At 37.3% G+C, this 15,401-nt stretch overlaps 1 protein-coding gene across 1 annotated transcript in view; it reads left to right on the top strand.

The window, feature by feature from the left end:
• Positions 1-10,972, top strand: part of YWHAQ (tyrosine 3-monooxygenase/tryptophan 5-monooxygenase activation protein theta) — a 36,653-nt gene extending 25,681 nt beyond the window's left edge. Inside the window, exons 3-6 of the mRNA XM_045549020.1 lie at positions 2,551-2,674; positions 6,157-6,320; positions 6,982-7,077; positions 9,600-10,972. Coding sequence (XP_045404976.1) covers positions 2,551-2,674; positions 6,157-6,320; positions 6,982-7,077; positions 9,600-9,659 — 444 coding nt within the window. The 3' untranslated portion in view covers positions 9,660-10,972. The remainder of the gene's footprint in view (positions 1-2,550; positions 2,675-6,156; positions 6,321-6,981; positions 7,078-9,599) is intronic.
• The last annotated feature ends 4,429 nt before the right edge of the window (positions 10,973-15,401 follow it).

The following is a 15,401-nucleotide window of genomic DNA, read 5'->3' as shown; positions in this document are numbered from 1 at the left end:
ACTCCAGGATGGAAGTAATGCCCAAGTCACTTTATAAAAGCCCAACACTGTAAATCGTACGTAATGGCTGTAAGCAAACTAGTAGTCAAAGTTAATAATTTTTAGAAAGAAAAAGTTATAGTTCGCTCATAAGTGGCTGTGTTGTAACTAATGCAGTAGCTGTTTAGCAGCTTTCTGAATCCTTGTGAGCAGCACACCTACATCTGGCAGGAGGGAGTCTTGCTAGAATCGAAATTTCTCTCTAATCCTCCCTCCAAGCCCTTGTTCTAGTCAGACTTTTCTCAGCCTCTGCTCCCACACTTCTACCACATTTAATTAGAATGCTAGATCTTAAAGGTACCAAGTAGCATTTTTTTGTGACTGTAAAGAACACCTTTGCGAGAGGTGGCACCTTTTCAGAGATGATCTGTGATTTCATTGTAACTGACTGAGTCACTTGGGGGAACAAGAAGAGAGAGAGATGTTATTTTACGTTATGGTTCCGTGGTATGGGCACAGGCAGAGGAACTGTTTCCCTCAGTATAGATACTGTGTTTGCTTTAGATATAATACTTCACAGAATCTACTCTTGGTTAAAGATACCAATGACCGGGTCAGTTTGAAATCTAGAACTTTTTTGTGGCTGTCTCATTATTGCCTCCCCCTAACACCCTGAATTCAGTTCATAAAAATAGTTTTAAAACCAAAAGTCATCCATGATATATAAAAATGGTAGTAAGGGAACAGTTAAAGTAGCATAATTTTTTTCTAAGACTCTGAAGAAGTTTCTCAAGTTTGTTTTATTAAATAACTATTAAAATTATATTGGTGATGTTGAACAGAAGAGACTCTGGTCCTTGAGTTCTTTCTGTGGTAGTGCAGGCACAGCACTTGTGTTTACAGTTGCCTTTAGTTTGGGTGTAGCTGTAATGACCTCTGTTGCCACACTCCCAGCTCACCAACTTTCCATTTCAAGTCACAGTTTTGATACTTGACCCTTTTATAATGTATAAACTTCTGGGACTTTGTTAAGTAATTTTACACTAATTTTATTTTTGTGGTTTTTTTTTCTTTAACTTCCCGTGGCCTCAGGCCTTTAAAAAATACTTTTTAAAAAATTTAAACATTTAAAACATTTTATTAATTTAAGGATTTAAAAAAATTTCTCTTTATTTTCTTTAAAAATAACTTATGGATGTAGTAATTGCATTTTGTTTAGGCCATTTTAATTAGGTTATTTTAGATCTGTAAACAGCATTCTTTTTCTTCAGTAATTGTGTCAATTGGAAATAGTCTTAACTGGGTCGTTCTCCAAACTCCCCAGTTTTGTATCATACTTGGTATTTTTATATAACATTAACAGTATCTGTGGCTATTTTGCCAAAATGTAAATATGGTTTTCTGTGTTCCTTGCTAGTTTCACTTTGCCTAGAGCATTGCTTCTCAAATTGTGCACGTAGGCAGAGGAGCTGGCTGACAATAGCTAACATTTACTGAGCACTTAACATGCAGCACTGTTCTAGGCTTTGACAACTGTTTATGGATTTTATTTCCAAAACAAACCACTGAGGTAGGTATTATCTTAAATTTTTAATGAGAATTTCATTCTACTTTGTAATACTTTTTAATACAAAAAGATTTTAAAATTACTTAGCAAATGACACTGATAATCTACAAAGATACCTATCATATTTGCCTTCTGTGACTTTTTACATTCCCAAGCATACTTTGTCCCTCTAAAAGTGAAAAGTTCTTTGTGTGAAATCAGGGATAAAAGACATACTTAAATACTTAATTTTTTAAATAGAGTCAGTAGACAAAATCACTTCATCAGATGCTATATTAATAAGTTTCTGAACCCCTTGCTCTTAGTTCCTGAACTTACCTTGTTTTGGATGGATACTTGTATGAAAGGGCACTGAGCAACACTGGCCTGGGGCATTTGTGGTTGTGCTGTTCTCCTCATACTTGATGTCTGAAACATTTTGTTTCTCCTCCCTAAAGTGATTCCGCATCCTGTTTTCTGCCTGCTGTATATCTACTGTTCCTTCTCGACACTTCAAATATCCGTTCCCCAGGAAGCCTGTCTAACCAGAGGCCATCTCCAGCAGAGCCAGATGCGCCTCTCCGTGCTTCCGTATCACCTTATTCACATACCTTTTAGTGCTTAATGTTGTGTTTACAAACTGTGCCCTTCTTGAGGGCAGCGACCTTACGTTATATAGTCTTCTTTATATCCATTACAGTCAAATACCAGGCACCTAGCAGGTGTCAGTAAATATTGAATGAATGGATGAATGAACAGACAGGCTCTTTCAGATTGCATTGTTAGGTGTAATCTGGCTTTGCCATTAAAAACTTTGGGCTCCATGATACAAAGCCTGTCAAAGTAACTAGTGGCAACAGCCTGACCTCTGCTCTAAGAACATGCTTCACATCCAGGCTGGTAGGTATAGTATTACGGTGGTAATTAATGATTCAAGTGAATGATAGGCAGAAGTATATCATAAGTTCCTGTCTGTGTTCAAATAGCTTTTACTAGTGCCTAATGTTTTATATTATTTATTTCAGGAATTGTTGGATAAGTATTTAATAGCCAATGCAACTAATCCAGAGAGTAAGGTCTTCTATCTGAAAATGAAGGGAGATTACTTCCGATACCTTGCTGAAGTTGCATGTGGTGATGATCGAAAACGTGAGTATGTTTGGTATATGGGTAAAGCTAAAGTATAGAAAAAGAAGTGGGGATAGATGGGACACTGACAGTAATCTATACTAGTCTTCAGGCTCTTTGTAACTTAAAATAATTATGGAATCTATGTCAAGAAAATAAAGATTACCAAGTGTTCTCGAAAGTGAAAATATAGTCATGAATTTCCATCATATACCCTTTAAAAAAATTAAACTCACATATGAACTGTAATTATAATCTGACATCGTATTATTAAAACAGCCTAATCTTTTATGCTTTAGAATTTTAGTTCACCATATTTTTTAGCTCTAGAGATTTTTGCATATACTTTATAAGTGATTCTGTATTTCGAATGGCTTTTAGTGTCAATGTGCCTTAAATCTTAAGATGACTAGGAGCAGCGTCCCAGCTTCCAGACCCACTGCTGGTCTCTCAGCACCATGAACCACATTTCCCAAACTTTCTTTACTCTTGCCACCACTGACCTCCCCCTAAACTATGAGATACTTAAGGATGAACACGAGTTAGTTGTGCTGGGGTCACTCCACAGCCCTGCTTTCTCGATGTCCGCCACGATCCATGTCTGCAGTGAGATATCCATGCCCGTTCACATCATCTGGTCCCTATTCATGAACTGATGCTGCCTGGGCTTTGTAACATTCGCCTACTCCATGAATTCTAGAGACAGGAACATGGTGGGCGATCTGACCTGGGCACAGGCTTATGCCTCCAATGTCAAGTGCGTAAATGTCTATGCCCTGATCCTTGGCATCCTTGTGATCATTGCACTAATCATGATTTTCACCTCTAGCTCAATGATAACCTTCCAAGTGATCTCTCAGATGATAAAGGATCTTGAAGGCCAGTAGTAGTGCCCATGTGCTCCACCATTCACTGCTGAGCCTACACCCTGTGGCTGCTGGCCCTACCCCACTGGACCCCTACCTCTTTATATAGCAGTTTATACTCACATCTGTCTACAGTGGGAGTCAATAAAGTGCACGTGTTCCTGGAAAAAAACCTAAGATAACTGGAAATTACATATAGAATATAGAAACAGGACGTGCATTTTCTGTTTGTCATATTAATTCATTACTATTTTAAAGGGTCATAACATTTGCTGCTATTTATATGTAGCCAAATTTATGAGGAGGGGGATGATATTGAGTGTATTATTGCTGGTTTATAATTGTTCCAGCCCCATAGTAAATTTGAATGACCCACATGGTTAGGTTTTACTCTGTAAGGTTGAATACACAGGAATTGTGATTAATAAAATAGTAGTCAAAAATAGATTCAAGTATGAAATACCTATTTTTTTCCTTAGACTATGAAAGAAAACATAGGTATGGGGAAGAGTCATCCAGTTGCCTAACTTGATTATTAAAAAGTGAAAGTAAATTTATTAGCAGTGATCTCAGTCTCCTGGGGTATTGGTAGCTGAGTATAATATATATCCCATTAAATATTGTGTATGTGTCTGCTACCAAATTTAGTGAGTTGTAGGTAGAAGTATCTCTTAATTCCTTATTTTTCCCATTAAGGTTATTATTTTGTTCTTAATTTTGTCCCATACAAAAGTAACTATTTGTGTTGTGTACCCCCACAAGTAGTTACTATGACCTCTTACTAAATTACTAACTGAAAATGAGAAGATTTTTACCATCCTAAATATCAGTGTAAGATGTAAAGAGAATTTGTACCTTGAGAAACTTGTATCTTGCCTTCACAAAATCTGTATAGAAAACTTACTTATTGTTACTGATGTATGATTTCTGTTGCCATAAAGAAAAGCAGACTTGGATGTGAAAATACTGGCACAGAACTGAGTATATAAGTGTCAGCAAGTCAAGGGGTATCTTTGGGAAATTGGGACATAGGCCTGACTTTAATCTGATTTAACCCTTTCAGGCTTGTTGGCACTTCTAGGTTCTACACATAGTCCCATTGTACATTCTGATGCTCTGGGATTTGTAGGTAGGCTAATTCTACAGCCTGAGAGCTGAGACTCTTTATTACTACTATTGTACGCTTTCTTATGTGCCGGGCTGCAAGAGCTTATTACGTGAACTCTGTACCAATCAGGATTAGATCAATAAGTAAGCCATTTCAGAGGAAGGAAAATGTACACATTTAGGTAATAAAGGGATAGCTTAATTTCTGCTGTGTCAGTATCTCTAAAGCTTTAGCAGGCCAATGCCCTCATGGAAAACTATCCTTTTCAAAATATGAGTATAATCAGATTAATGTTGGTAATACTTAACATTTCTTTAGGGAGTATGTGTGACATTTTTTATTAGGCCAGTAATGAAATTCTTATCAAAACAGAGTTTGTCTTATGTATTGGCACTTTTATATTACCTTTCATGTAATACATCTTGATACCAAGGGATCAGTATTGTTTTTATAAGTAATAAGTCTAAAAGATAAGAGATTTTTGGCTGGGTGCAGTGGCTCACATCTGTATTCTTAGCTCTTTGGGAGGCCGAAGTGGGAGGATCACTTGAAGCCTAGAGTTTGAGACCAGCCTGAGAAACATAGTGAGACCCCATCTCTACAAAAAAATAAAAAAATCAGGTAGGTGTGGTGGCATGCACCTACATAGTCCCAGCTACTCGGGAGGCTGAAGCAAGAGGATTGCTTGAGCCCAGGAGTTTGAGGTTGCAGTGAGCTAAGATCATACCACTGCACTGTAGCCTGGACATTAGAACGAGACTCTAGCTGCCCCCACCCCCCCAAAAAAACAGGAAAAAACAGAGATTTTGGTGGTTGTTGATTTTTGCAAAGTGTTTTCATTATTTAGGGAAGGGGTATTCTAGTCAAATAATTTTTAATTGCTGTATTTCCAAGTAATAGAATTAAAAGATATGAGGGAAGAAAATAGTTTTAGCCCTAGATAGAAAAATCTGATATATACTATCTCATGGTTTTTTTTTTGTTTGTCTTTTTGAGACAGAGTCTCACTCTGTTGCCCGGGCTAGAGTGCCATGGCGTCAGCCTAGCTCACAGCAACCTCAAACTGAGCTCAAGCGATCCTGCTGCCTCAGCCTCCCGAGTAGCTGGGACTACAGGCATGCGCCACCATGCTCGGCTAACTTTATATATATATTTTTAGTTGTCCAGATAATTTCTTTCTAATTTTAGTAGAGATGGGGTCTCGCTCTTGTTCAGGCTGGTCTTGAACTCCTGACCTCAAGCGATCCTCCCGCCTCAGCCTCCCAGAGTGCTAAGATTACAGGCATGAGCCACCACGCCCGGCCTTCTCATGTTTTTTTAATTAAGCTGATTATAAGCAAGCAACAGTATAAACTAGTTTTTGAATATCCAGTACAAGATGATGCTTTTGGTTTGCTACTGTGATTTTAAAAGAAGACTACAGAGAAAAATCTCGGTTCTCCCAAGAACTAGTAGCATATGTTAAAGTTGTTAATGTGCTATATGCTGGATGGATATTTTCAGTATCATGCTTTTTTCCCCCTTTACAGAAACGATAGATAATTCCCAAGGAGCTTACCAAGAGGCATTTGATATAAGCAAGAAAGAGATGCAACCCACACACCCAATCCGCCTGGGGCTGGCTCTTAACTTTTCTGTATTTTACTATGAGATCCTTAATAACCCAGAGCTCGCCTGTACGCTGGCTAAAACGGTAAGAAGTGTGTCCAGGAACTACTCTCTTTGGCTAAGATTATTTGAGATACTAGGTGTGTTAATTTCTAGGTATTTTACTCAGTGATGATTTCTACTGTATTTATTTTGAAATCTCTTTTTCTTAACCACTGTGAGCACCACCTACTCCTGCCCCTCACAGCACCTTATGCTCCCCTAACTATAATTATAAGCAATAGTATCAGTCTAAAGAGCATGCTGGGCAGAGTAATAAAAGTATAAATAACTTTAAGAAAGAAACAGAAGATTGGAAAGTAGTGCCTGCCAGGTTTGGTCACTACAATAGCTGCATTATCTGCATTCCTCAAAGTGTCTCAAAATGGGAGAGTAAAGAAGAGCTTTTATAAATAAATGCTAGTGCTTATTGGTAAGAAGTATATTCAGCACTGTTTCTGTGCTGTGTGTCCTGTTAAAGATTACCAACAGATGCTTGTTTACTTAAGTATGTATAACTTCAAAAGTCAGGTCATACTTACAAGTTCTTAAACTGAGACTCTGAGGGAATGGTTCCACTGAGTTGTTAATTGATAGTACAACATAAGGTGGGTATTGAGCTGTTTTCTAAAAGTGGTTTGTAGTTATAGACTAGCCAGAATCTGTTGATGCAAATATTGTTTACCATGCATATTAATATTTATCAGGCTTTTGATGAGGCCATTGCAGAACTTGATACACTGAATGAAGACTCATACAAAGACAGCACCCTCATCATGCAGTTGCTTAGAGACAACCTAACAGTGAGTTGTTCACTCTTTTAATTTTTTTTCCTTTTTAGGAACAAAGATATATTTTATTTAGGGCTTCCTGTGTTTTGGGGCAGTTGTATAAGAGCTACAGTTTCTTAGAAAATTAAAGTATTAAGTGCTTGTTAGTATTTTGTATAGGACTATTTGTATAGGATAACCATTACTCTGTAGGCAGGTTTTGTAGGCATTTGAATAGACATTTTACCAAACCTTCCTGAAAACGTACTAAGATTATAGGAATTCAGAATATTAACATGACTGTTTCACTGGAATGAAGATGTTGAAGAATTATGTTAATAATAGAGAGCTTTTGAAGGTCCAGTATTTTTTTTTTTTTATTTGGGCACAGTAGCTATAGCAAGTTAGGAACTAGGCTTTCTTAAAATTGCCTGAAGCACCTCGTTCTGATAGAAGTTTACTTTGTGCATTGTGCATGATGTTCTACAAGCATTTGATAAGGAATGAATCTGTATCTAAATTCCACTTCTCAGGCTGGGAGTGGTGGCTCATACCTATAATCCTGGCACTCTGGGAGGCTGAGGCAGGAGGATTCTTTGTGCTCAGGAGTTCGAGACCAGACTGAGCAAGAGTGAGACCCCATCTCTATTAAAAAGAAAAATCAGCCAGGTGCAGTGGTGTGCACCTGTAATCCAGCTACTCAGGAAGCTGAGGCAGGAGGATTGCTTGAGCCCAGGAGTTTGAGGTTGCAGTGACCTATGATGACACCACTGTACTCTAGCCAGGATGACAGAGCAAGACTCTGTCTCAAAAAGAAATACATAAACAAATAAATCCCACTTCTGTCTCATTAATTAATTAATTCCACTTCTGCTTCTGGGCCAAGGCCTCTGTTTTGTCTTTTTCTTTTGTTTTTCTCCCTACTTCTTGGGTAGGCAGCTGAGAAGGAAGTAATTGAGAAAAAGCACTGTTGAGCTTTATTTTAGCATTCTTTTATAGGTTCAAGTAAATTTCATAGGTAAAATCTTAGACTACCAGAATGTAAAAGAAGGGGGAATACATATTTTAGTATAAATGCAGTCTTCCCAGCCCCCTAGTTTGGTGCTTTATCTTTTACTAGATAGAATTTTTATATATATATATTAGCACCATGTCAACTTTGCTGAACAGGGAAATTATGTATCCACTGAAAGGGAAATGAAGACACCTGGGTTTCTAGCCATGAGCGATACCTGTAGTTGTGAGGGGACAGCAGAAGATGATCCGCACATAGCTAGTTCAAGAGGAGAGCAAACTGGGTGGTTACACCTTTTCCCAGTTACACCTTGGAGCTAACTGTGTTTTAACTGGTCTTATTTTGTTTTCTCTCTTATGGAGATGGTTCTTCAAGAGGTTTTGGTTTTTTGTTTTTAGTTATTTTAGTATCTTAACAATAACTTACAGATCATGTAAGATTCTAGCTTTTCTAAAGTTACCAGTAGTGTCTTGGTATTATCTAATAAAATGCATTTTGAGCTGATTATAATCAATAAATACTTACTGTTCCTTTCTTCACTTCATCTTCCCATCCTAAAATTATAAAGATCCTTGGAGATCAATTATGTTAGTTTTAGCATCCTACCTAATTAAAGAACCCTCTTCATACATACATATACACATGCTACTTCCCTATAGCTTCCATCACCCACTTATCTTTAACTCTTAGAGCAGACAAAATAAGTCTGCTGCTTTTTGTATATGTTAGCCCTTCACATACTTGGAAATAGTTACCATGGCTGTGGTTTTACCTTCCCTGTAAAAGTTTTTGGCGTTATTAGCTTAGTAAATTATATTGCAGTAGTGCTTTCAAGAAGAGCAATTAGCTGCTGGGAATGGAGAGAGCGTTAAATTGTAAGGATATAACCTTGTTTATTCTGAAATTACTGTGCTTTTTAAATAAAAAGTAACCTGTAGACCAGATGTGGCTCACGCCTGTAATCCTAACACTCTGGAAGGCCAAGGTGGGAGGATCACTTGAGGTCAGGAGTTCGAGACCAGCCTCAGCAAGAGCGAGACCCCATCTCTACTAAAACAAAACAAACAACAACAAAAAAACCAAATAGAAATTAGCCAGACAACTAAAAAAAATAGAAAAAATTAGCTGGGCGTGGTGGCACATGCCTGTAGTCCCCACCTGCTTGCGAGGCTGAGGCAGGAGGATCACGTGAGCCCAGGAGTTTGAGGTTGCTGTGAGCTAGGCTGACGCCACAGCACTCCAGTCCAGTGACAGAGCGAGACAAAAATAATAAAAAAAAAAAGTAACCTGTAAAGACATACTCCACTGGTGTGTATGTGTGTGTCGTTTTGTAAATGTGTAGTGAAAAGTCTGTAAGGATACACTTTGGGAGGGGTGATGGTCTTTGGGGGTTTTGAGAGAAAAAACTTTCTGGTCCTAGTCAAGATCTTTATTGTTTCAGGAATTTACTACTCTCAGAATTACATTTTGATATAACAGTAGGACTAGATATAATAGTCTAATCTAGGAATAGTAATGTAATGTGATTCTTTTTTTCTAGCTATGGACATCAGACAGTGCAGGCGAAGAATGTGATGCAGCAGAAGGGGCTGAAAACTAAATGCATACAGGGTGTCGTCCTTCTTCCCTTCAAGAAGCCTTTTTACACATCTCCATTCCTTATTCCACTTGGATTTCCTATAGCAAAGAAACCCATTCATGTGTATGGAATCAACTGTTTATAGTCTTTTCACACTGCAGCTTTGGGAAAACTCCATTCCTTGATTTGTGTTTGTCTTGGCCTTCCTGGTGTGCAGTTACTGCTGTAGAAAAGTATTAATAGCTTCATTTCATATAAACATAAGTAACTTCCAAACACTTATGTAGAAAACTAAAAATGTATCTGGTATTTAAGTAATCTGAACCAGTTCTGCAAGTGACTGTGTTTTGTATTACTGTGAAGATATGAACATGTAGTTAATTACAATTTAAAGAGTGTTTTACATAATTTCTTAATTTCTACATTCCCTCCTTTACTCTTTGGGGATTTTTCTTTTGGTAAGCAACTTTTCCATGTTCTTAACGTATTCCTTTTTAGTAGGAATTCAGAAGTATTAGGTTGAATGGAAAAGCACTTGACATTTCTGGGCTAGGAGTCACAAATTGAAATGCCTCCAATATCACATATTATGGAGGTCATGTATATCTGTGACAACAGGGAGTTTCCTTATTCACTCTTCATTTGCTGCTGTTTAAGTTGACAACTTCCCTTCCCAATAAAAATTCACTTACACCTCCTGCCTTTGTAGTTCTGGTATTCACTTTACTGTGTAATAGAAGTAGCATGTTGCTGCCAGAATACAAGCATTGCTTTTGGCAAATTAAAGTGCATGTCATTTCTTAATACACTAGAAAGGAGAAATAAATTGAAGTACACAAGTCCAAGTCTAAAACTTTAGTACTTTTCCATGCAGATTTGTGCACATATGAGAGGGTGTCCAGTTTGTCTAGTGATTGTTACTTAGAGAGTTGGACCACTATTGTGTGTTGCTAATCATTGACTGTAGTCCCAAAAAAGCCTTGTGAAAATGTTATGCCCTATGTAACAGCAAAGTAACATAAAATAAAATTACATTTTATAAACCATTTACTATGGCTTTGTAACAATTGCATACCCATATTTTAAGGGACAGGTGAATTTACTACTTTCTGAAGTTTATTGATACTTCCCTTTTATCTTATGTAAAATGTAGTAGTGATACCCATATTTCTGCATTGTGATATACTTGTTTAGGGATGCCTGGAAATGTATAAAATTGGACTACATTTCTTAGAGTGTTTTACTGTAGATCAATCTCATGGGCCATCTCTTCCTCAGATGTAAATGATATCTGGTTAAGTGTTATATGGAATAAAGTGGACATTTTAAAACTAGCAAAGCTAATTATGTGATTGTGATGCATTGGCTGGTGTTAGAACTGTGCTTCAGTGATACTCAAAAAGAACGTGAGAGTTCAAGAGTGTCTTACTTGTTTAATTTTCAGATGTAGATGCTCCTTGACTTACAATGGGGTTACATCCCAACAAACCCATCGTAAATTGAAAATACTGTAACTTGAAAATGCATTTAATACACCCAAGCTACGGAACATCATGGCTTATTATTGTAGCCTACCTTAAACTTGTTCAGAACACTTACATTAGCTTACAGTTGGGCAGAATCTTCTAACACAAGGCGTATTTTATAATAAAGTGTTGGATATTTCATGTAATTGAATACTGAAAGTGAAAAACAAGAGTAGGTTGTATGGGTGCTTGAAATGTGGTTTCTATTGAATGTGTATCACTTTCACACCATCGTAAAGTCAAAAAATCTTAAGTTGGGGACTGTCTGTAATTCTTTTGTAAGCATTCAGTTGTACTGTTAGTGAGTTCCAGATTATTTTGTTTTTATGGTATCACAATTGCTATTTTACTAACCTGTCTTAAGTACTGACTTGAGAACTGATTTTTAAATCAGAAGCTAATCTATTGTCCTTTATCTACTATTAGCTATTGTCCTTTATCTACTAAAATGTGAATATGAAATAAGGCTTCATTTACACCTTTTTTCTGAGGGGAAATGAAAAGGCAGAATTCAATAGGACTTGGGATAGTACCCATTTAAATTAGGTTAATAGGAATTTGGTCCCCCAAAATTTAAATCAGTAGGATACTACCTTTGTAATAAAAATTTTAGTAAAGATGATAAGAACATTGTGAACTGGGGAAAAAAATTATTATGTCTTAAGAACAGCAAGATGGTAAGTACTAAGTAAAGGTATCAATTATGAGTTAACTAAATAGCCTTCTTAAGGAACAGATAATTTCCAGCATTTAGTCCCAGATGTAAATGTCTCCTTGCTTTAGTAGAACTCGGCATCTTTAAAGGCAGCCCCAGCCTGTGGTGTCTTCCTTTTGAGCCTCCTCGCACTAGACAAAGAGGATATTTATGGAACACTGCTGAGAACTCAGTAGGAGAGAGGACACCTTTCCTCCAGGAAAGCGTAAGTAAATAAAGTATTGGGGTGAGGGGAGCATTTAAAGCTATGTTTGAGCTTTTCTTTTAACTTTTTAAAATTACTTTCTGAAATAGCTCCAAAATTGGCTGGGCGCGGTGGCTCAAGCCTGTAATCCTAGCACTCTGGGAGGCTGAGAAGGGAGGATCGCTCGAGGTCAGGAGTTCGAGACCAGCCTGAGCAAGAGCGAGACCCCGTCTCTACTAAATAGAAAGAAATTAGCTGGACAACTAAAACTACATATAGAAAAAATTGGCTGGGCATGGTGGCGCATATCTGTAGTCCCAGCTACTCGGGAGACTGAGGCAGAAGGATTGCTTAAGCCTAGGGGTTTGAGGTTGCTGTGAGCTAGGCTAATGCCATGGCACTCTAGCCCGGGCAACAAAGCGAGACTCTGTCTTAAAACAAAAAAAATAGCTCCTAAATTTTAAATGTTGTACCTGTTTTATAATTAGAACTTATTTGGCAGCTTTTCCTTTAAGATGGCATTTAGGTTTTATTTACTTAAAATGATTTTTAAAGATTGCGTTGTAACACTGACTATCCAAAATAGAAGCATAGCAATTTCTTTTTCAACAGACTGTACATTCAGCTATGATTTGTGATCTTAGGTTGGCAAAGAATATCGTAAATTTTCTTTTGATGGGGTTAAGAGAATACATTCACATGTCTATAAATACTTATCAGTAGAAACTATTACTTTTTAAAATAGTGAAAAAATATTAGGAAGACCACTTAAAGATGTGTAAAAATGATAAGAGTAAAAAATTTGAGAATATCAGAATTCTGGGTACTTACTTTAAAAGGGACTGATTTTCTTTTTCCAGATATTTTTGGTTCTTGTTTTTTTGTAGAGATAGGTCTCGCTATGTTCATAGCCTACCCAGGCTAGTCTTGAACTCCTGGCCTTAGGTGATCCTCCCACCTTGGCCTCCCAAAGTGCTGGGGTTATAGGTGTGAGCCACCACACTCAGCCAAAATTGATAGTTTTTTAAGGAATTGAGCCAATTATTCAAAAATCTTGGCCTATTAAAGGTATGACTTTTTGTTAAATTATGAGTCTGATCATATTCTGATGTAGCCTCATTATTGTTTATGGTTTAGGAAAACTTTAAACTGATGAAAACAATTATTTTGCATGTTTTATTCTGCCATTTATCTCTGTCATCGTTCCATTTAGAATTTGTATTTGGTAAGCATTGCCTTCTCTGGAATTAGTGTAATTTAGCTAAAGGAGAGTTTGTGTATGTCATGTACAGTCAGGCCCCATATAATGATGTTTCAGTCAACAACACATACATGATGATGGTCCCATAAAATTATAACCATATTTTTGGTGTTCCTTTTCTGTGTTTAAATACACAGATACTTAACCATTGTGTTACAGTTGCCTACAGTATTCAGTGTAGTAACATGCTGTATAGGTTTTGTAGCCTAGGAGCAGTAGGCTATACCATATAGCATAGGTGTGTAGTAACAACCTTTACCATCTAGACTTGTGTGAGTGCACTCTATGATGTTCAGAAAGACGACATTTCCTAACATGCATTTCTCAGAATGTATCCATGTTGTTATGTGACACATGACTGTATATTACTATTGAATTTGGGGGGACATTAAAATTAAGCACCAATATTAACCACTTACCACAGTAACCTTTTTTGGTCTATTCAGTAGGTTCTTAAAGGTAGTTCTGAAGATTTGAAGATCGTCATCATGAACTTCAGTTTGGGGCAAACTTGGCATTTACTGCTTAACCATACTTCACTTTAAAATGGCTATGTCAGCCAGCCATGGTGGTGTGAGCCTGTTGTCTCTGCTGCCTGGGAAGCAGAAGCGGGAGGATCGCTTGAGCCTAGGAGTTTGAGGCTGCAGTGAGCTAGGATGGAGCCACTACATCCCAACCTGGGCAACAGTGTGAGACCCCATCTCTTTTTTAAAAAAATGGCTATACCCTCAGCTAATGCTTTAAATTGGATGAGTAATAATAAATACCCACGGGGAAAAGCTGGAGACTTCCCCATCTTCAGTTTCAAATTATACCACCTTCAGCGTGTCTGTAAATGGTCTAGCCCTTTTGTTTCAGTTACATGGAACCAACATTTTTGAATTTTTTTCTGGTACCTGTGCTAGGCACATTCATATTTAATCCTCTCATGTGCCCTTAACTGATAGAAATCTGATTAGAAAAAAATGAAATTATTTGCCCAAAGCTATGTATTATGTGTTAAGCGGCCAACCAGAGTTTGAATTCAAATACCATCCCAAGTTCATTTCTATGCTACAATTGTGTGCTGTGGGTGCTTCAGCTTCCTTACTATGGCAGATAAATACAATTATTTATCCTCTTTTTCCCCCCAATTTGGGGGTGGTTTTTGTTTTTATCTTCTTTGACTTCCTCCTTAGTCCATCAGTTTGCCTTTTGGGATCAAAGAGTGTTAGGATATTTTGGAATAAGGCTGATCTTAACAGTTAAACAAGTCCAAGGAGATCCCGGACTTTCCCAGGGTCCCAGCAACTAGCTAATGTTAATGTCTGGCCTGAAAGTAGACAAAAGAATCAGAAGCAAATAACTCCAAATCTCAATAGTTCTCTACTGGCTAAATTGAAAAGAATTCTCAATGAAAATTATTTTATTCTTCCTTGCCACTCAGATTTAGAAAATGAAGGCTTTGGTCCATATTTCTCTAGTAAGGTTTTTTTAAAGGTGCAAACCTTCTAGTAATCTTCAGGAAGTAAGGAATTAAGCATTTATTGTCCAGCATTATTTGTCAGATAACTCCCTAATAGGACACTGCTTTTAGGCATCCTCACAGATACAACTCAGTTTCATAACAAAATTTTGAAGTAGGTTTCTCCTGATTTGTGCATGGGGAAACTGAAGCACAGGAGCTGGTGACATGTCCTAGGACATGGGTGTCATAGCTGTCACAGCTAAGTAAGCAGTGGTGCCAGGATTTGAACATCGGGTGTCATTCTTCAAAGTTGGTGCTCTTAGCTACTGTGCTATGTTTTTGTTTTTGGTTTCTTTGGAGGGAGATTAAAGCAGTAATAGTAAATCGATGCTTTTTAAACTCTGGGTCATGACCTACTAGTGGGTAGTGGAAACTTAATGGGTTACAGCCAGCTTTTTTTTTTTAATAATAGAAGGGAAAATATACAGCATGTTATAAGAACAATAAACTTTGTGAAATCAGTTTCAACTTACACATGTATGTGACCAGTGGGTTGTGATGTAAAATTGATTTCAGAGGAGTTTGAAAACCATTTCTTCTAGGTTTTCTTGAAGATTTCTGCAGTCCATG

The sequence above is a fragment of the Lemur catta genome, chromosome 4 (assembly GCF_020740605.2).
Source record: "Lemur catta isolate mLemCat1 chromosome 4, mLemCat1.pri, whole genome shotgun sequence".
NCBI lineage: Eukaryota > Metazoa > Chordata > Mammalia > Primates > Lemuridae > Lemur > Lemur catta.
The sequence above is the reverse complement of the archived record's forward strand: the minus strand, read 5'-3'. Positions and strand labels throughout refer to the sequence as shown.